This window comes from Macaca nemestrina, chromosome 15, assembly GCF_043159975.1.
Source record: "Macaca nemestrina isolate mMacNem1 chromosome 15, mMacNem.hap1, whole genome shotgun sequence".
NCBI classification, from domain to species: domain Eukaryota; kingdom Metazoa; phylum Chordata; class Mammalia; order Primates; family Cercopithecidae; genus Macaca; species Macaca nemestrina.
Genome location: NC_092139.1, coordinates 8,351,293 through 8,373,931, shown reverse-complemented (window position 1 = coordinate 8,373,931; position 22,639 = coordinate 8,351,293). Strand labels below are relative to the sequence as shown.

Here is a 22,639-nt window from a genome sequence, read left to right as displayed (position 1 = left end):
AATTTTCATTTCCTTCTTTTATTTCTCTCTTTTTCTGTAATGAACATGTATTGATATAAAAAGGTGGGGAAAGGTGATTACTTTAAAACCTCAAGAAACAAGTTGCCTTCATGTAATTACAGTGGAAAGTTCAAACAAGAAGGGGGCTCAGCCATCACTGCCTTGGTAACGAGGTGATTTGTTTTAGAACTGTGTGGCTTACTGAAAGAGCGTAGGTCAGAGAATTAGGAGACTGGGTTTGATCCTGGCTTTGTGACCACAGGCAAGTCACTAACCTCCTGAGTCTTTTGTCATTCACTAGTTTTTGTTTCGTTTTGTTTTGTTTTTGAGAAGGAGTCTCGCTCTGTTGCCCAGGCTGGAGTGCAGTGGCATGATCTTGGTTCACTGCAACCTCTGCCTCCAGGGTTCAAGCGATTTTCCTGCCTCAGTCTCCCAAGTAGCTGGAAATACAGGCACATACCATCATGCCCCGCTAATTTTTGTATTTTTAGTAGAGACAGGGTTTCACCATGTTGGTCAGGCTGGTCTTGAACTCCTGGCCTCAAGTGATCTGCCCTCCTCGGCCTCCCAGAGTGCTGGGATTACAGGCTTGAACCACTGCGCCCAGCCTCTTGTCGTTCACTTATTAATGAACATGTATTGAGCATCTTCTGTGTACCTGGGCCTGGGCCTGACACTGGGGACAGAATAGCCAAGTGAGATGTGGGCCCAGCAGTCACAGAACTGCCAATCCAATTCAGAAGGAAAATAGCAAAAACCAGACAAAAAGCGACCTAATAGTAATAACAGTCACAGCTGCCTGTACCAAGCACTTACTAAATGCCAGGCACCTTACATGACAGAGAAAGAGACACCCATATGTATACACAATATATAATGGACTGCTATATATATAGGATATATGTGGTGTACATCTATGTATCAACCCATCATATATAGTATGTGTATATATGTATATATGTGTGTATACATATATACATACAGATACATATATACACACATATACATACAGATACATATATACACATACATATACACATATGTACATACATAAACATATATACATATATGTATGTATATGTATATATACATATACATACATATATGTATATATGTTGTATACGTATATATACGTATGTGTATATATGCAAAGGTCATGACGTCCACAAATTAAAACAGCGCTGTGACACAGGAGTTGGAAACCAGCCTGAGCAATGACAAAACACCTTCTCTACAAAAATACAAAATTTAGCCCAGGGTGGTGGCACGCATGTGTAGTCCCAGCTACTTGGGAGGCTGGGGTGGGAGAACTGCCTGAGCCTGGGAAGTCGAGGCTGCAGTGAGCCAAGATTTCACCACTGCACTCCAGCCTCGGCAACAGAGTGAGACCCTGTCTCAAAACCATAAACAAACAGGGCCATGAAAGCATATTAGGACCGTGCAACCTCGTCTCAGGATGCAGGGAAGTCTGCCCTGAGGATGTGACATTTCACTTAGACCCCAAGGATGTGAAGGAACAAATCAGGCAAAGAGCAGGGACAAGAGCCTCTGGAGTGGAAGAAACGAAATGGAAGGGCATTATGAATTTGCATTAAGCTTTCTAAGTGAGTGGGACTGGTGTAGCGGTCACTGGCCATGGTGCTAACAGCAGATTCTCTTCTCCCCTCTCCACCCGCAGGCACTCCTGGCCAGGGCGCTTTATGACAACTGCCCTGACTGCTCTGATGAGCTGGCTTTCAGCAGAGGGGACATCTTGACCATTCTGGAGCAACACGTACCAGAAAGCGAGGGTTGGTGGAAGTGTTTGCTCCACGGAAGGCAAGGTCTGGCCCCTGCCAACCGCCTCCAAATCCTCACGGAGGTCACTGCAGACAGGCCATGCCCCCCATTCCTGAGAGGCCTGGAAGAAGCTCCTGCCAGCTCAGAGGAGACCTATCAGGTGCCCACTCTACCCTGCCCTCCCACTCCAGGCCCCGTTTATGAGCACATGAGGAGTTGGGTGGAGGGGCCCCAGCCCCCTTCTGCCCAAGTCTATGAATTCCCCGACCCTCCCACCAGTGCCAGAATCATCTGTGAAAAGACTCTCAGCTTTCCAAAACAGGTACGCATACTTCCAACTACTAGACATGGGTTGAGGGGTATGGAAACACCCAGGGGCCTAACTACCCCTTGAGTCATGGGTGTCCTCCAGATCGAACATGCAGAGTCATGGGTGTCCTCCAGATCAAACATGCAAAATGGGAGCCCAGATCGCTGGCGATCACGCTCGGGGAGCTTGTGTACCAGGTTGGGATGGAGAACTCAGCGGCCTCCACCCGCTTGTCGTTGACACCCTTGCCCCCCCTGTGATTCCCCAGCTCTCCAAGGCTGGTCGCAGTCTGGGGGAAATGGAACGCTCAGCTGAGCTGTGTGGGAAGGCACTGGAGATGTTCATGGCGGCCTTTTCACAGGATGAAGGATCACCAGGACTCCCAGTGACAAACGGCAGGGTGGGGTTTCCATGGGTTCAGAGGCAAGAAGTTATACATCACGTTTAGCATGTATATTCCAGGCTGGGCACGGTGGCTTGAACCTATCTATATTCCCAGTACTTTGGGAGGACGAGACACGAGGATCATTTGAACTCAGAGTTCGGGACCAGCCTGGGCAACATAGTGAGACCCTGTCTCTACCAAAAATTTAAAAATTAGCCAGCATAGTGGCACACACCTGTAGTCCCAACTACTCAGTGGGAGGCTGAGGCAGGAAGATCGGTTGAGCCCAGGAGGTCGAGGCTGCAGTAAGCTATGATTGTGCCACTGTACTCCAGCCTCGGTGACATTGAGAACCTGTCTTTAAAAAAAAAAAAAAAAAAAAAAAAGTATATCCCCTTCAATGCAGAAATTTTATTTCTAGAACTGCTATGGAAATATACAAGCAGGCAAATATATGTCTGGATGAGGAGGCTGTAGCCATTATGGCATAGAAAACTCAAAGAGGCCTAAATATTTATTAACAGTTGGATTGGTTATACATATCTTGGCACATCACCACAGCAAGCTGTTATGCAGTTAAAAAAAAAAAAAAAAGATGAGGTATTTATAAGAGGAAAGAAAGATCTATTTAAACAAAAACCAAACAGATGTAAACTCAAAAAAGAGGCAGGGTGCAATGGCTCATTCCTGTAATCCCAGCACTTTAGGAGGCCAAGGCAGGCAGATCACAAGGTCAGGAGTTTGAGACCAGCCCAGCCAACATAGTGAAACTCCGTCTCCACTAAAAATACAAAAAATTAGCCGTGCATGGTGGCAGGCGCCTGTAATTCCAGCTACTCAGGAGACTGAGGCAGGAGAATCACTTGAACCTGAGAAGCAGAAGTTGCAGTGAGCTGAGATCGCACCATTGCTCTCCAGCCTGGGCGCCAAGAGTGAAACTCCATCTCAAAAACAAACAAACAAAAAACTCTAAAAAGGAATTCTGTATATGAGTGTGTGTATGCATGTGTGCTCTCACACTGAGACTGAGAAGAACACGCTCCAGGGATAGTTACCCCAAAAAGGGGAACTGGTTAAAGAGAAAGTGAAAGAGGGCAGTAAGCTGGGGCCTTTATTTTATTCACTCCTGTGTCCCCAGCACCTGGGACCAGGTCTGGCCTGGGGTAGGTGTTCGATACATATCTGACAAACAAACAAATTAGGAAGTTGATTTTTATGTCATATTGAACATGTATGACATCCGTAATTTTTTAAAATATCAATTGGTTTGTTTTTTTGAGACTGGGTCTCGCTCTGTCTCCCAGGCTGGAATGCAGTTCTCTTCAGCCTCGAACTCGTGGCCTGCAGCAGTCCTCCTGCTTCAGCCTCCCAAAGTGCTGGGATTACAGGTGTGAGCCACCATGCCTGGCCTAAAGTATCAATTTTTAAAAACAGAGGAAAAAGAGCATTCATTAAATGTAGAATGGGCTAGGCTTGGTGGCTCATTCCTGTAATCCCAGCAGTTTGGGAGGCCAAGGCAGGAGGATCGCTTGAGCCCAGGAGTTTGAGACTAGCCTGGGCAACATAGTGAGACCTCATCTTTACTACTACTAATAAAAAATAATTAGGCAGGCATGGCAGCAGGCACCTATAGTCCCAGCTATTCAGGAGGCTGAGGCAGGAGGACCTTTTGAGCCCAGGAGATTGAAGCTGCAGAGAGCTATTATTATGGTGCCCCAGCATGCCAGCCTGGGTGACTGACCGGAACCCTGTCTTAAAAAATAATAAAACAAATGCAGAATGAGAACTTTTTTTAATAAGGAAAAGAATTAAAGTAAGGAAGGAGAAAAAGAATGCGCTATTTCCCCCCAAAGCCCTGGCCTTCATGAGGTGTTGAGATGCAGAGCAGATGTGCACAGGCCTCAGTCACTGCAGGCATTTCCTGCCATCAGATGCTTTGCTGTCAGCTCCTATAACACTTCCCACCCGGCCACAGCTCTGGCACAGGGTCTTGGCAAGGTCTGTGTGCAGGGAAAGGCCACTCTCCCTGATACATGTGCTGTGGGGGCCGTAGGAATGTGCTACTCACCATTCAGGCCTTCTCCACACCAGCTTCCAAGGTTGTCTTCAAACAGGAAGGTGTTGATTCCTTAGAAGATTTTGAATACTTTACATTTTCTAACTCCCTGGGCTACAAGACATAGAACCAGACAGTTGTTACATAGAACAGCTGCCAGCACAGGCGCTTGTTACAAACACCAGGAGGAAGCTGGTGGAGCCTTCTGAATCAGTCGACGAGGTGGACACTAACGCTCTTTTCTGGAACAACTGGCCCCAATCTAGGCCTGGCATGCTCAGCTGCTGTCTGAGCAGCTGACTCAGAGCAGGGCTTTGCTGAGGTTTCTTTTAAGAACAACAAGTGACATTAGCTGAAGTTAATTTGAATTTCTTCCAAAGCCATGAAAGGAAAAAACAAAAAAATCAATAGCAATTCCTTCCTCTCCCAGAAAGGAAAACAGATGCGCTGTCCTCTGACGGTTGACCAGAGGACACTCAAAGACCCGTTAACAACCAGTTAAGGGTTTTCGGATCCAGAGAAAAGGCTGGCACCTCCTCCCTGCTCATGCCACTCAATACAGTGCCAGGCTCCTACAAGGTACTTAGTAAATATCTGTTGCATGAACGAAATTGACCAAACACAACATAAGGTTTCAAAAATGTGGAGTCCGCTATCAACTGCTAGATTGACATCCGTGTGAAAGGAAAGATGAGTTTACTATTGAAACTTAACTTTGAAAAATGATCAGGGCATTAGCAATGAGATTTGTCCTTAAGTGCATCAACCATTTGAGTCCTTGCTTGTGGAGGCTGCAGCAAACAACAGAAACCACAAGGAAATTCGGGGGGGTCCCTTTAACCACTGAGCAGGGTTCTCAAGCGGCCACAGTAAAACCCCCCAGGGGAATTTCCTGCCTTGTTTTCCTTCCTTAAGTTCCCTCCATGTCTGCCCTACCTACAAGTTTGCTCCCTTCCTTCCCTCACTTCCTATTTATTTACTTAAAAAAAAAAATTTTTTTTTTTTTTTTTTTTTTTTTTGAGACAGAGTCTCACTCTGTCACCCAGGTTGGAGTGCAGTGGCGTGATCTAGGCTTACTGCAACCTTTACCTCCTGGGTTCAAGAGATTCTCCTGCCTTAGCCTCCCAAGTAGCTGGGAACACAGGCTCCCACCACCACGCCTGGCTAATTTTTCTTTTCTTTTTTTCTTTTTTTTTTTTTTTGTATTTTTAGTAGTGACAGGGTTTTGCCATGTTGACCAGGCTGGTCTCGAACTCCCAACCTCAGGTGATCTGCCCACCTCGCCCTCCCAAAGTGCTGGGATTACAGGAGTGAGCCACTGCACCCAGCCTATTTACTTAAAAATTGTTTTAATTTCTTGGCTGGATACGGTGGCTCACACCTGTAATCCCAGCACTTTGGGAGGCCGAGGCAGGTGGATCACCTGAGGTCAGGAGTTTGAGACCAACCTGGCCAACATAGTGAAACCCCATCTCTACTAAAAATACAAAAATTAGCCATATGTGGTGGTGCACACCTGTAGTCCGAACCACTCAGGAGGCTGAGGCAGGAGAATCACTTGCACCTGGGAAGTGAAGGTTGCAGTGAGCTGAGATCAGACCACTGCACTCCAGCTTGGGTGACAAGAGGAAAACTCTGTCTCAAAAAATAATAATTTTTAATTTCTTGCCTTCTCTGTGCTTGGAGTCTCTCAGCAAGAGATGTGGTCTGTGGCTTACAAGTCAGGAATGCCATCTCACTTGGCTTCTGGGGCAGCCAATGTTGCACTGGGTGATTGGGGACCTCCCAACACCCTCTGTGTTTCTCCTTCCTCCTCTGTATTGGGAGAAGGTTGGACCCCATCTTTTCTAAAATCACCTTCAGTTGTACCTTTTGGTTTTTCTAAATACTTCTCTTCTTCTTCTGCTCTGAGAAGGAAGGAGCTAGAAGAACTTGAAGACCAGTTAACAATCAGTTAAGGATTTTCTGATCCACAGAAAAGGCAGGCATCTCCTCCCTGCTCAGGTCATCTAACCATTAACCCTGAGGCTAAACTGCCCAGAAAATACATTCCGAATGGAAGTGACTGGTGGTAGACCGGGCAACTCTGAGCCACTGGTTTTGAACTGTTTTCCCAAGGTAACTTCACAGGCTTAGAACACAGCCTTTTGCGAGGCATTTCACGGACTCCTTTTTATATCTGTGTTGACAGTCTGTAGACTAAGAGTGGGCCCAAATTAACGTCCGAGAAGGTGGAAACATGTCATTTTTCCCAAGTTGTCCTAAGAGAGGCGTCTATGTGTCAGAATGAGACATCTCTATAGCTGGGTGAGATCTCTGCATATCTTTAGATTAGAACAACTCTTCATTTTACAAATGAGGACATTAATTCCCAGGGAGGTGAAACTGCTCGTGCAGTCACACAGCTGATGAAGGACAACTTCCATCACCCCCCAAAACAGAGCCCTTATTCCTTCATCTTCTTTCACCTGACTCTGTGACTGACACTATTCTTTCTGATGAATACTTTATTGAAATTTCACCTAGAGATGCTCAGTGACAGATCAGTAACTTATATCCAGACCATGAAACAACAAAACTAGCACCCCAGAAGCCTCCAGTGCCTTCTCTCTGTCACTTCCCCACTAGGGTAACCACTATTTTGAGCTTTGTTTTATTTTTTATCCCAACTTCCTTAATATAATGTGCTGGCCTAATTAAAAAAAAAAAAAAAACCACCACATCAAGAACATATTTGATTTCAGTTTAAGTTTAGAAGGAACTCTTGTATTTCAAGAGAAAAGGGCCAGATTTCCTGGTGAAACTGCTCTTGGATCCACTAGTTCCTGAACTAGAGTTTCCTTCTGTCTCCCTAAACCTTTCGAAACCGTGCTTCTCAAACGTGTTCCTTAATTGATCACCATACTGGGACTGGGCCTACGTTTTCCAAGAAGCACCGGGCTCTGGCTTCCTTCCATCTGAAATGTCATGCACAGGAAAGCCCCTTTGCTCTGTGGACTTGCCCTTATAGGCATAGGGGACCCCACAGTCAGCCATCAAAATAAAATGGGCCTGAAGCCATGGGGAGGAATAGGCCTTGGGACAGCATTTGGAAAGGGTCTGTGGGTGGAGAAAGCTTGGTGTGTTCAAATAACTGAGAACTGGGAGGGAGGTGACAGCCCGTGGTCCGGGACACAAGGTCCCTGGGTTTGGCGGGGGCATAGCCTGTCAGACCGGGTAAGAAGCTTGGACTTCTGACCTGGTGCGGTGGCTCACGCCTGTAATCCTTCCACTTTGGGAGGCCGAGGCAGGTGGATCACTTGAGGTCAGGAGTTCAAAACCAGCCTGGCCAACATGGTGAAATCCTGTCTCTACTAAAAATACAAAAAAGTAGCCAGGCGTGGTGGCGGACACCTGTAATCCCAGCTACTCGGGAGTCTGAGGCAGGAGAATCACTTGAACCCGAGAGGCGGACGTGGTAGTGAGCCAAAATGGCACCACTGCACTGTAGCTTAGATGACAGAATGAGACTACGTCTCCGGGGGGGGAAAAAAAAAAAAAAAAGCTTGGATTTCATTCAAAATGCAATGGGAAACCACTGATGGGCTTGTCCACCTAGACCAATCAGCCCGAGACCACCAGGAACAAAGTCAGGTTTACTGAGCGTAAAGAAGATCACAGAGCAGAGGAACCACGAGGCAGCTCACAAACAGGAAAACAGCATCACGATGGGATGGGGAAAGGCGGGGTTTAGGTGAAATCTAAGCGAAGCCGTGTCTTGATAGGCTCTGGGCAAAATAGGGCAGTGTGCAGGCTGGACGAGGGCCACTCTCCCCTTGGGAACCACAAAGCAAGCGGAGATAGATGGGAAGTGCTGGGCCCGGAAACCCCTTGTCTGAGGTGCTACATGAGGGCCTGGGAATCAAGGCTGCTTCTCTGTCAATGACTCGGATCCCCCAGGCGAGAGTGGGATGTTTCATTCTTACTGATAGCACTTTGGAGAGCTGTGCTTCCAGAGCCTAGGATTTTAGGGAACCAAGTTTCTCAGGGAGTAAGAAAGCAGTCGTCACTCAACGAAGGGGGCTGTTTTGACATGTGACAGCTGCAGCGTGTCCTTGGAAGAAATGTTCATCCTGTTTGCATTGCAGCTTCTTTATCTGTGTCCGCGAGTCTAGCCAGGTGAATGGCAGGGTGGGGTTTTACACTGTGTGCTAATGTTTACCATCCAAGCCGTACGCATCCACTCACCAAAAACAAACAGATAAATCTAGCACGTACATTCCCAGTGCTGCATCCTCGGGACACCCAGTCCTCAGAAACTGCTCCTCCGCCTGCATTCCCCTCCCTCAGCTCCGCACATTGAAACCCTAACCACCCCCTGAGCCAACTTAGAAAGCCCCCTACTCAGCAACAGCTCCTTGGGACCCCGGTGGGAAGTACATTCTCCCTGTCCTGGACTCTGGAGCTTCACCCTGTCCTCTCTTCCAGGCCCTGTCTCGCTTCCCAGCCTGTGTCCTTGGTGTGCTCAGACCTCATTTCCCTCTTAGACTTTAAGCCCGTGGTAAACAGCATCCTCTACTCTAGAAAAGATCGTTCATTCCTAGGCCGCTTGTAGAGACGTTCTAGTTCAGGAGGTATGGGTGGGAGCCTTGGCAGCTGTATTATTTTAAAATTCCCTAGGGGACTCGGATCCCTGGCTGGGTTCGGAAGCTGCTCTGTGGCACCCAGTGTGGTACCCACCATTGAGCTGACATCATTGAGCTCTGGAGGACTAACTTGAATCTGAAGTTCCCATTCACAGACCCAGGCTTCATGGCTGAGACCATGTTTCCCAAAATGGCTTGAGCAATGACTGGCCAAGTGCTCTCAATAAAATATAAATCGGGGCTGAATGCAGTGGCTCATGCCTGTAATCCTAGCACTTTGGGAGGCCAAGGCAGGCGGATCACCTAAGGTCGGGAGTTCAAGACCAGCCTGACCAATACGGTGAAACCTTGTCTCTACTAAAAACACAAAATTAGCCTGGCATGGTGGTGCGTGCCTGTAGTCCCAGCTACTTGGGAGGCTGAGGCAGGAGGATCACTTGAACCCGGGAGTTGGAGGTTGCAGTGAGCTGAGATCACGCCATTGCACTCCAGCCTGGGCAACAGGAGCGAAACTCCACCTAAAAAAAAAAAAAAAAAAAGGTATACATGTATAAATTGGATGGTCAATCCCATCCTTTGTAGGATAAAATTCAAACTCCTTAACTGACCTGCTCCCTGTTAACCTTTTCCATTCCATCCCTCCCTCCTGCCCTCCCTCACTCCTCTCCATCACTTTCACATTGCCAGGTTCTCTTCTGCCTCCCACTGCTGCCAGCAAAAGCTGCCAGCTGCAGCTCATCTGGTCACCTCCTGCTTCCCTTGCTCAGCCCAGGTGACGAGTCCTTAGACAGCTCTCAGGCCGCAGTTTCCTCCCAGACCTTGTTGGTCCCTCCACCTTACATTCTTAAGGTCCCCTCTGCCTATTGCATGCACGTCTCCAGCCTCAGCCTAGCTTGATGAATGCAGATGAATAGCCCAGTATCAGAGTCACAGCCTCCTGGTTGCTAGAGAACATCAGAATCACCTGGCAAGCTTGTTAACACTGCAGGTTCCTGGCCCCCACTCAACACCCAGAGACTCCGTCCAACCCGCATGGGCCCAAGAATATGCATGTTAACCTGCTTCCGGTGAACTTCCCAGGTGAGGCAGATGCAGGAGATCATGGGCCACCTGCGAGGAAGGCTGCCTCCACAAGGGAGCCTCCCACTGGTACCCTGCTGTCTTGAGAGTGAAGAGCCTGCCATCGGGGGTGCCAGGTGACTACCTCAGCAGTGTCCACCCAGCTGTCTCTGCTTTTGGGGAGATGATTTGAACCTGATTGTGATCATCAGAGTGACATTTCCTTTTCCTCTGCTCTCCTCCTTTCTCTCCAAGGCCATCATCACGCTTCCCAGACCTGCCCGGGCCTCACTGCCGACTCTGCCTTCCCAGGTGTACGATGTGCCTACCCAGCACCGGGGCCCCGTGGTCCTGAAGGTGAGCCTTGTTCTGGGGCCCCGCATCACCCAGACCTCTGCGCCCAGAGTCTGGGGTTCTTGACCTCACACTCACATTGCATTTCGGCATTACCATGGAGGCCAGGGGCTCAGCCTCCAGAATACACATCACCACTCAGAGGCCAACTTCATAACCTCCTTTTTACCCATGGAGCCCAGTCCTGCTCTAGTAAACATTGTGACTACCTGAGTTCTGAATATTTTGAAATTTTTACTTTTCATTTATAATATATGTTTTTTATCTTTCTTTTTGAGATGGGGTCTTGCTATGTTGACCAGGCTGGTCTCAAACTCCTGGCCTCAAGCAATCCTCCCATCTCAGCCTCCCAAAGTGCTGGGATTATGGGCATAAGCCACTGTGCCCAGCCATTATTTATAATAGATATTTAATGTATGTGTGTGTGTACATATACACACACACATTTTTTTAAATGATGTTTTGAAGGATATGCACCACAGTCTTAACATGGATTATCATTGATTATCTTAACATTGATTATCTCTGGGGGAAGAAATTTTAGTTGTTTTTTTTTTAACTTGTTTTTATATAAGGGGAACATCAAATTTGTAAGACATGCTTCATGTGATCAAAAAATAGCTTTGCTCCTTTCTTAGCCCACCCAAATGCTCTGCAGTGGCGTTCTCCCCACCCATCTGCTATTGAGATCAGTAGCTCCCAACCTCTGTTGTATGCAAAATCATCTGAGAGCTTTAGCTGTCCTGGTGCCTGTGCCCCAACCCCAGAGACTGTGGAATCAGGTCTAGGTGGGGCCCAAACATGAGGATTTTTAAAAGCTCTCAGGTAATTGTACTATGAAGCCAGGATTTAGGACAACAGTTCCCGTCTAAATAGAATTCCAAGCAGGCTCTGTGACTTCCTGGACACTCATGGGTAATAAGTCACTTGAGGCCAGGCACAGCAGCTCACATCTACAATCCCAGCACTTTGGGAGGCCAAGGCAGGAGGATCACTTGAGGCTAGGAGTTCGAGACTACCTTGCCAACATGGTGAAACCCCGTTTCTCCTAAAAATACAAAAATTAGCTGGGCATGGTAGTTCATGCCTGTAGTCCCAGCTACTAGGGAGGCTGAGGCGGGAGAATCATTTGAACCCAGGAGGTGGAGGTTGCAATGAGCCGAGATCATACCACTGCACTCCAACCTGGATGACAGAGCAAGACTCTGTCTGAAAAAAATAAAAATAAAAAATTTGAAAAAAGGTCACTTTAGCCTCGCCAGGTCAGTTGAGGAATTTAATTGTCTAGGCAATAATCAAACTTTCTAGTTCATTTAAAGCCAAAGCTCCTGCTGCCCGGCTTGGGCCTGCCTAAGTTATCTGCTGTTTCACCATCTCAGTTTTCTACCCTTTCTCACTCACTGGATGGTCTCAGACTCCTGCAAGGCTGCAAGAGGCAGGCAGGGAGAAAGGCCCTGCTCACCTGGTTCTGTTGGCAGGGGTGCTAATAGCAGTGGCCAGTGTGGCAAGCAGATTCTTTCTCTTCTGGGGCATTCGTGTAAGTGCCATGTCCTCTGCCCCCCACCTCCTACCCCTCACCTCCTTGCTGAGCATCTCTTACCTGCAAGTCCTTCCAAGTGGACAAATGCGCCTCCTCTGGCTGCTGGCTCCTCCCTTAGCTCTGGGGCAAGCAGGTCACATCCTCCACATCCAGCCACATCCTCCTGAGATTCCCCGAGCCATTCCTCCCTGGCTCTTGTTCCAGCTCTTGTGTGAGCCATGCCTGGTCCATGACAAACACACAAGCTCCCTTTGCCATGATAGACTCCAGGAACACAGGCGCTTGCTTTGGGTGCAAAAGTTATCAATGGGCTGGGTGTGGTGGCCCACGCCTGTAATCCCAGCGCTTTGGGAGGCTGAGGCGGGAGGATCATCTGAGGTCAAGAGTTTGAGACCAGCCTGGCCAACATGGTGAAACCCTTCTCTACTAAAAATACAAAAATTAGCTGGGCATGGTGGCGGGCACCTGTAATCCCAGCTACATGGGAGGCTGAAGGCAGGAGAATGGCGTGAACACGGGAGGCGGAGTTTGCAGTGAGCTGAGATCGCGCCACTGCACTCCAGCCTGGGCCACGGAGTGAGACTCCGTCTCAAAAAAAAAACAAAAGTGATCAGTGAAGACACACTTGTATGACTCACTTCACTCACCTTGCCCTAATCCCAGCCCCACTAGACCCTGTCTTTATGTAAAAGTGTGACATTTTGTTGATGATTTTTTTGCATTATGATTTTTTTAAATATTGCATTTTAAATAGTATTTACCTTGATGACTGAGTTTTTTTGGTGCCCTCTTAATGTTGTGCCCAAGGTAACTGCTTTGCTCTCCTCCCCCTGGTCCTGACCCTGAGAACAGGCCAACCACAGCACGGTGCCACTCTGACCCTGAGAACTGGCCATCCAGGGCATGGCTGCCACCCTCTCTCTTCACCTTTCCCAAGCCAGAGTCAGCCCCCGTCCACTGTGACCCCAAGCTCAGGGGAGACAACTCAAGTCATTGAATGATCCCGTGGGAGCACTTGATGGTTTGCTTTTGGGGAGTGAAAGGCAACCCCCGCTACACCGCACCCCATTTCCCATCTGAGGAGAGCCCTCAGGAGACTCACAGCCCAACTCCCTCTAAAGAAACCTTCCAATGTCCAACTATTTCTCTCTTTATTTGCAAAACCTGTTTTGGTGCTCTCTTGCCTTGCTTTGGAATTTGTAACCTGTTTTTTGTATCCTAATATATATGTTTTGTAATTACTGTACACGTTATATATATAATATGTTATATCATATACATATCTCATGCCACTGAAGGAGTTTGAGCAGGGGAGTGACAATCAGATTTTTAGGAAGCACCATGCCTGGCACTTAGGTCATTGCTAAGATGCACATTTATCAAATGAGTCTTTCACACCCTGTTTTTATTGCTCTCGTGATGTGCACAGTGTCATCCAGCTTAGTGTCTGGTCATTAGTGGGCACTCATTAGATGTTTGCAGAAAACATATGAGTGATAAACACAGGAAAATTTCTACTGAGAAAAAGAAAGAAGACATACTAGGTCTCAATCTCATTTATCCTCTGGCTTAATTTTAAGACGAACTTAAGATAAATTACCATTTTTAATTTAGGCAACTGCCTAAATTAGCACTGTTGCCCCCACCCAGCCCCACCACAACCTTTGGTTGAGAAGTCTCTCTTTTTTTTGAGACGGAGTTTCGCTCCTGTTGCCCAGGCTGGAGTGCAATGGTTCAATCTCGGCCTACTGCAACCTCCACCTCCCAGGTTCAAGCGATTCTCCTACCTCAGCCTCCCGAGTAGCTGGGATTACAGGCATGTGCCACCACGCCAGGCTAATTTTGTATTTTCAACAGAGACAGCGTTTCTCCATGTTGGCCAGGCTCATTTTTGACCGAGCTAATAACATCTTTTTTTTTTTTTTGAGACGGAGTCTCGCTCTGTCGCCCAGGCTGGAGTGCAGTGGCCGGGTCTCAGCTCAATGCAAGCTCCGCCTCCCGGGTTCCTGCCATTCTCCTGCCTCAGCCTCCCTACAGGCGCCCGCCACCTCGCCCGGCTAGTTTTTTGTATTTTTAGTAGAGACGGGGTTTCACCATGTTAGCCAGGATGGTCTCGATCTCCTGACCTCGTGATCCGCCCGTCTCGGCCTCCCAAAGTGCTGGGATCACAGGCTTGAGCCACCGCGCCTGGCCCATCTTTTTTTTTTTTTTTTACTTTTATATTTTAGTAGAGACAGGGTTTCACCATGTTGGCCAGGCTGGTCTCGAACTCCCAACCTCAGGTGATCCGCCCGCCTCAGCCTCCCCAAGTGTTGGGATTACAGGCGTGAGCCACCGCGCCCAGCCGAGAAGTCTCTTTTTAAAGCACAAAGTCCAGTGTTGAATGTATACCCTGTTATGAGGAGAACTTAGGACTGTAATGTCCCCTGCACTGCCTCAGACGAGGAAGGTTGGGGACCCGTCACCTAGATTTCCACCATTAGAGCATCATGACCAAAAGCACCAAAAAGTCTTCAGGAATTTGTGTCTTCCTTTGGGGAAAAACACTGGAATAGGCAGCGTTCGTGATGTGTAGCCATTAGGAAAGAAACAGTCAAGTGGTCTGCCTTTGTGGTCTTTCCCCAGGAGCCAGAGAAGCAGCAGCTATACGACATACCAGCCAGCCCCAAGAAGGCAGGACTCCATCCCCCAGCCGGTCAAGCAAGTGTAAGTATGAAGAGGTGCTAAGGTGCGGTGTCATGAACACATAAAAATCCTCTCAGAAATGTTATTAGCTTGGGGCCAGGTGCAGTGGCTCAAGCCTGTAATCCCAGCACTTTGAGAGACTGAGGCGAGTGGATCACCTGAGGTCAGGAGTTCGAGACCAGCCTGGCCAACATGGCGAAACCCCATCTCTACTAAAAACACAAATATTGGCTGGGCGTGGTAGCAGGCGCCTGTAACCCCAGCACTTTGGGAAGCTGAGGTGGGTGGATCACTCGAGGTCAGGAGTTCAAGACCAGCCTGGCCAAAATGGTGAAACCCTGTCTCTACTAAAATATAAAAGTTAAAAAGAAAAGAAAAGAAAAGAAAAAAAGATGTTATTAGCTTGGTCAAAAATTAGAATGCAAATTCCTCATAACAGAGACCTTACTGCATTTGAGGTAAAACCTCTCATTGAGCCGGTGTTCAGGAATAGGACTAATTATGTGGTTTGGGATAAGTCTTTTAACTTCTCCGTTTTTATGGGCTGAGAGTATTAAGTGAGATAATCCTGCAAAGGACTTGGGACAGTGCCTGGCACAGAGCAAAACTGTGTAATGGCTTCTTATTATGACAGACCTCAGGGGCGTGCTGTGATACAGTACACTCTTATCTGTATTGGGCGAATGACTTTATTTGAAATCTGTGTGATCTATGTTTATAATCGGATTCTACCACATGTGTCCCACAGACACGCTTACACCCAAGGTCATTAGGGAACATCTTACAAGAAAGCTGGCATTTCAGCCGTGTCAGGGGGATGCATAGGAGTTTGGTGGATGGAAAAGAAAGGGTTGCAAGGGCTTTTAGAGAAGAGAAACCAGTTTGGGTAAAATGAAGTACAGTGGCATGAGTCAGTGTTCTGAGTTCAGGGAAAAGTGAACAGCTTGGGTGGCTGGACCTGTAAGCAGATGGTGGCAGTCAAGGTGGGGTCAGCGTGGTGGAAGTGGAAAGAAATGAGGCTCAAAAGAATTGTGAAGGACCTTGAGTGGAAATGGGGAGCCACTGAAGGAACTTGAGCGGGGAAGTGACGATGAGATTTAAACGAGGCACTCGTACCTTCTTTTGAAAGCTACTAACCCGGGCAACTATGTGTGGTTCTTCCTCAGGGGCAGGGTGTTTCCCTGATATCAGTGACTACCTTAAGAAAAGGCGGCTACGGCACATTACCAAGTCCGCAGAAATCGGAATGGGTTTATGACACTCCAGTGTCTCCAGGAAAGGCCAGCGTCAGAAACACGCCTCTCCCCACCTTTGCAGAAGAATCAAGGCCCCACACTCTCCCCAGTTCCGGCTCCACTTTCCACAATCCTCCAAGTGGCAGAGCCAGGTCCCTCACTCCACAACTGAATACCAATGTGCCCATGCAGAAAAAACTCGGTCTTCCAGAAATTCTTTCTTACGGCTTTCTTGTACCCAGAGACACATTTCCTTTGGATGAAGATGCCGGCTACAAGGTTCCTTCAAGCTTTCTGATTCCCCAAGTGGAACAGCAGAGCACCAAGCCCAACATTTATGACACCCCTAAAGCAATATCGAGTGTTTCTCAGGCTGGGAAGGAGCTGGCGAAAGCCAAGGAGGTGTCAGAGAATCCCACGGGCCATCGTTCCTCGTGGTTCTCCAGACGGACAGCTTCCCGATCTCCTGAACTGGACAGATTATCAGGTTCCAGTTCTGACAGCAGAGCCAGCGTCGTTTCTTCGTGCTCCACCACATCCACCGACTCCTCCTCCAGCTCTTCCTCGGAGGAGTCAGCAAAGGAGCTCTCCTTGGACCTGGATGTGGCCAAGGAGACAGTGAGGTCTCTGCAGCACAAGGTGGTCAGCTCCGTCGCTGGCCTGATGCTCTTTGTCAGTAGGAAGTGGAGATTCCGAGACTATCTGGAGGCCAACATTGACGCAATCCACAGGTCCACTGAGCACATAGAAGAATCTGTGAGAGAATTTCTGGATTTTGCCCGAGGAGTCCATGGGACTGCCTGTAACCTCACTGACAGTAACCTTCAGAACAGAATTCGGGACCAGATGCAGACAATCTCCAACTCCTACCGCATCCTGCTTGAAACAAAGGAAAGCTTGGATAATCGCAATTGGCCTCTGGAAGTTCTTGTGACTGACAATGTCCAGAACAGCCCAGATGACCTTGAGAGGTTTGTCATGGTGGCACGGATGCTTCCAGAAGACATCAAGAGGTTTGCCTCCATTGTCATTGCCAACGGAAGGCTCCTTTTTAAGCGGAACTGTGAAAAGGAAGACACCGTGCAATTGACCCCAAATGCAGAATTTAAGTGTGACAAATGCATCCAGCCTCCCCAAAGAGAAACTGAATCACACCAAAAGAGTACCCCTTCCACTAAGCAAAGGGAAGATGAACACTCTTCCGAACTGTTAAAGAAAAATAGAGCAAATATCTGTGGACAGGTGAGTTCAGAGTTCCAAGCGATCGAAAGAGGGGCTTCAATTGTTACCTCGAGCAGTGGCTACTAAGATGCTGAGATTCTTTTGATAGTGTATAGGCTTTGGGGAGACACTGGTTCCGTCTTTCAGAAAATAAAATTTGTGAAAGTAAAATTCTTTTTTTTTTTTTTGAGACGGAGTCTCGCTCTGTCGCCCAGGCTGGAGTGCAGTGGCGCGATCTCAGCTCACTGCAAGCTCCGCCTCCCGGGTTTACGCGGTTCTCCTGCCTCAGCCTCCCAAGTAGCTGGGACTACAGGCGCCCGCCACCTCACCCGGCTAGTTTTTTGTATTTTTTAGTAGAGACAGGGTTTCACCGTGTTAGCCAGGATGGTCTTGATCTTCTGACCTCGTGATCCGCCCGTCTCGGCCTCCCAAAGTGCTGGGATTACAGGCTTGAGCCACCGCGCCCAGCCGAAAGTAAAATTCTTGATGAAATCTTATTAACAAGTCAGATAAAGATAGGGCAGCATAGGCAGATAGGTCAGTTGATTTGGATTTCTTCCGAAAACTTTTGGGGTTCAAGTTTACCATGATATTGGAATTAAAAGGGATTTTTCAACTTTCTTTAAAATCTACTATTCGAGTAGATTTTTAAAACCTCACCACCAAGTCTCCTTGCATTTTTGAAAGTTATAAATTTAGTCATTGTCAGTGTGTTTCTTAGCAACGGAAGAGGAAGTAGAAACATTCTTTTAAATTGCTCACCATCTGATCAGCCTCCAGACTTTAGCTACTCTTAGAAATACTTTTCTGAGGCGGGGTGTGGTGGCTCATGCCTGTAATTTCCAACGCTTTAGGAGGCCAACACAGGAAGATCCATTCCTTGAGGCAGGAGTTTGAGACCAGCCTGGGCAGCATAGTGAGTGAGACCCCAGCTGTAAAAAATTTAGTTTTAAATATCCAGGTGTGGTGGCTCATGCACTTAGGGGGCTGAGTAGGGGTATCCCTTGAGACCAGCAGTTTGGGGTAACCGAGAGCTACGATGGCGCCACTGCACCCCCACCTTGGTGACAGAGAAAGAGCTTGTCTCTAAAAAAGGAAAAGAAAAAAAAAAGAGGTGGGGTATGGTGGCTTACCCCCTGTAAACTCAGTACTTTGGGAGGCCAAGGCGAGCAGATCACTTGGAGTCAGGAGTTTGAGATGAGCCTGGCCAACATGGTGAAACCCCATCTCTACTAAAAGTACCAAAATTAGCTGGGCATGGTGGAATGCACCTGTAATCCCAGCTACTCAGGAGGCTGAGGCGGGAGAATCACTTGAACCCAGGAGGCGTAGGTTGCAGTGAGCTGAGATTGCACCACTGCACTTCAGCCTGGACCACAGAGCGGGACTCTGTCTCAAGAACAAATAAAAGACAAGACAGAAAGAAATACTTTTCTGGATGAGTTCAGACATTATAGAGCAAGATGCTTCAGTTCAAGGACTGTGAACCCAGAAGTCACTTGGGGGCTGTGTCAAGGAGGTAATTTGGTGCTTTCGGCCCCAACCTTTGTGTTCTGCTGAAATGCCTGGTGGTGTAGGAGGTTTAACACGTTCTAGAAATTTAGATGTTTAAAATTGACATACACATATATATAATGCTAACAAAGCTGTGTGGGTCATCATATCAGGCCATGTTGATAGGCAACATTCAGCCTTTGGGCAGCCAGAGTCTCCTATGGTTGAGAAAAGGAATCAGTAGGCAGAACCATCAACAGAAAACATGAGAAAGAATGCCCAAGTCTAAAGTGAACTTAAACAGTTCCACAGTAGTGTAAAACACCACTCAATTTGGTAATTTGAAGGAATTGTATTTTTCAGACATTGCCTAACTTAGAAAAGAAAGAGAAACCTATCTTGGAACAAAGGTTAGATGAAAACAAAGACTTAGGAACCATGGTAAGCTGTAGCACTCACTCTCTAAAGCTTCTGATTCATACGCTTTATTGCTAGATTCGTCTCATCATGCTATGGAAAGCTCAACATTACAGCCATGACCCACATGGGCGAGAGTTAGTTTTTGTGATTCTTTGTTCTTTATTTTAGCAAGAGAGTCCTGGAGATCAGTGAGTCTAATGAACGAACCCCAGGGAATGGAAGTGAAGCATTAACCATTAATGAAATGACTCTAGGCGCTCTTCGAGGTTGTTGTGGGTGGTACTAACCGGGCTAAACAGGACTGACTCAACTGCTCTTTGACATTCTGATTTAATGTTTCTGATTACAACAGCAAATCTTGATTTGGGGCTTATATATCTTCAACACCTCTTTTACACTTGATGTTCTTCCTTTAAAAAAAAAAAGTCAAAGATGTTATCATTGTGCTTATTTTTATTGGTTTCCTTCTATTTGTGGTAAATGACAGTAGTTTTCCATTTACCATTTTTCACGGTTTCCTTTAAATTAATGTAAGTAAAAGCAATGGGTCCATTTAAAGAAAAGGAATGAAGCCAGTAGAAGTTAAGAGGAAAATGGAAAGAGTATAACTTGTAAAGGTTGTAAAGGCTGTCCCTGAATAACTGAAGCTTGGGAAACTTACTTAGGTTATAGGGCAGATGGGGTAGAGGGTGGAAGAAAAGGATATCCAATGACTAGGATAAGGTCACGTACCTTCTCAGAGGCAACCTAGGACAAGAATTCAGGCCTCCTGATGCTCAGGTCACCAAACCCCAAACACTAGTCTTTGGGCCTGCCATATTGCTAACAGTCATGCTATTTTGTCCAACATTAAGTACGCCTTAGATTAGTGGTTCTCAAATTTGAGTGTATCACAATCACCTATGAGGTTTGTTAAAACTCACATGGCTGGCCGGGCGCGGTGGCTCGTGCCTGTAATCCCACCACTTTGGGAGGCTGAGGCGAGTGGATCACCTGAGGTGAGGAGTTCGAGATCAGCCTGGCCAACATGGTGAAACCCTGTATCTAAAAACACAAAAAATTAGCTGGGTGTGGTGGCAGGCACCTGTAATCCCAGCTACTCAGGAGGCTGAGGCAGGAGAATTGCTTGAACCGGGAAAGCGGAGGTTGCAGTGAGCTGAGATCGTGCCACTGCACTCCAACCTGGGCAACGAGAACAAGACTCTCTCTCAAGAAAACAAATAAACAAAAAAAACTTGCATGGCTGGGCCCCACTCTCAGAATTTTTGATCTAGTAGGTCTGGGGTGGAGCATAGTAATGCGCATTTTCTAGCAAGTTTGCAGGTGATGTTGATGCTTCTGGTCCAAGGGCTTCACTTAGAAAGCCCCCGCTTTAGAGTGACAGCACTTCTCAGTGGAGGTCCATGGCACCGTTGGCCACTGGGTGGACAGTTCTCCGTTGCGTGGGATGAACTATTCAGCATCCCAGAATCCTGCCCGCTCACTGCCTATAGAAGTCCCTAGTCAATGCACTAATCAAAACTATCTCTACACATTTCCAGCACCCCAAGTTAAGAATCATAGTACATTTTTCACCTCCCTACAGTTAATATTTTCATTTACGATGCTCATAATCTGATGTCTACCTCATTACTTCTCATTATTTCTAAGCTCTTCTTTTTTTTTTTTTTTTTTTTTGAGGTGGAGTCTCGCTCTGTTACCCAGGTGGGAGTGCAGTGGCGTGATCTCGGCTCACTGCAACCTCTGCGTCACAGGTTCAAGCGATTCTCCTGCCTCAGCCTCCTGAGTAGCTGGGACTACAGGTGCACACCACCATGCCTGGCTGATTTTTGTATTTTTAGTAGAGACGAGAGTCATCATGTTGGCAAGGCTCATCTCGAACTCCTGACCTCAAGTAACCCTCCTGCCTCAGCCTCCCAAAGTGCTGGGATTATACCCTCCTGCCTCAGCCTCCCAAAGTGCTCAGCCTCCCACCGTTCCCAGCTACCTTCCTTTTTTTTTTTTTTTTTTTTTTTTTTTTTTTTTGAGACAGGGTTTTGCTCTATTGCTGAGGCTGTAGTGCAGTGGTGAGATCATGGCTCACTGCAGCCTCCACCACCCAGGTTCAATCGATTCTCCCACCTCAGCCTCCCAAGTAGCTGAGACCACAGGCCCACACCGCCATACCCAGCTAATTTTTGTTTTGTTTTGTTTTTGGTAGAGACAGAGTTTCATATGTCACCAAGGCTAGTCTCGAACTCCTAGGGTTAAGCGATCCTCCTGCCTCGGCCTCCCAAAGGGCTAGGATTTCAGGCATGGGTCACTGCACTCAACCTGCTTCATTCTTACACTCCCTGCTTCCAAGAGTTCATCTGAACTGACATCTCAATCTTGCCTTCACTTTCTATGACAAAGACAATCATTGTTTTCATTTTCCAAATATGCAATTCTAATAATGAATGTGCTTCTTCGAAGTATGCTTTCCTCCTCCTTTCCTCCTCCTTGTCTAACTTCCCCTCCAACCCTACTGGCCCCTGGAGACATAACCCCCTCCTGAAAAAAATCAGTTTTATGCCATATCTGTCTAAATGCTTCCGGCCTGTGAATTTTGAGATAATAGGTAAATGCAAGAGTGTGAAATTTAATGGAAAGAAAGCGAGTTTCAGACCTAGAGCTCCAGATCTCTGATGTGCTAATGGTATGGCCAGAGGCAGCGTTTTCTCGCTTCACCTTTCAATTGTTACCTGGAGTTGTGGCCACTAAGTTAGGTACTGAAAATCTCTGAGAGTATATAGGATTTGGGAGACATTAGTTCCATTTTCCACAAAATAAAATTCATGAATGTAAAATGTTGATGAAACCTTATTAGCAAATATGATAAATATTTTAATAACAAGGCAAAAAATAATAATAATATTAAGGCAGATAGGTCAGGGTATTTGGTTTCTTCTGGAAATGTTGGGGGTTCTGGTATACCTCTGATACTGAAATCAGAGAGGATTTTTGGATTTTTAAATGTTTTTAAATCTGTTCTTTGAGAACGTTTTAAAACTCACCAACAAGTTTTCCTGCATTTTTAAAAGTTAAAAATTTAGCTGGGTACAGTGGTTCACACTGTAATCCCAGCATTTTAGGAGGCTGAGGTGGGCGGATCATTTGAGATCAGGAGTTCAAAACCAGTCTGGTCAACATGGTGAAACCCCGTCTCTACTAAAAATACAAAAATTAGCCGGGCATGGTGGCAGGTGCCTGTAAACCCAGCTACTCAGGAGGCTGAGGCAGGAGAATTGTTTGAACCCAGAAGGCAGAGGTTGCAGTGAGCCGAGATCATACCACTGCACTCCAGCCTGGAAGACAAAGCAAGACTCTGTCTCAAAAAAAAAAAATTATAGTTATTGCCAATGTGTTTCTTAAAATGGGTTTCTTATGGTTGGTTTATTGAGATGATTGAATAAAATTATATGTATGTATTACAATATAAGATTGTATATATTATA

At 46.9% G+C, this 22,639-nt stretch overlaps 1 protein-coding gene across 4 annotated transcripts in view; it reads left to right on the top strand.

Moving 5' to 3' along the window:
• The window catches only part of LOC105470627 (Cas scaffold protein family member 4), a 50,316-nt gene that overhangs the window by 24,775 nt on the left and 2,902 nt on the right, over positions 1-22,639 (top strand). For 3 of the 4 annotated variants that reach the window (XR_980638.3, XM_011722789.3, XM_011722790.3), the window contains 4 exons: positions 1,679-2,101; positions 10,470-10,571; positions 14,734-14,814; positions 15,960-17,270. Coding sequence is in view for 3 of the 4 variants with exons in the window: in XM_011722789.3 (XP_011721091.2) it covers positions 1,679-2,101; positions 10,470-10,571; positions 14,734-14,814; positions 15,960-17,270 (1,917 nt within the window). In the remaining variant the exon portion in view is untranslated. The remainder of the gene's footprint in view (positions 1-1,678; positions 2,102-10,469; positions 10,572-14,733; positions 14,815-15,959; positions 17,271-22,639) is intronic. The other variant, XM_011722791.3, reaches the window with a different exon arrangement.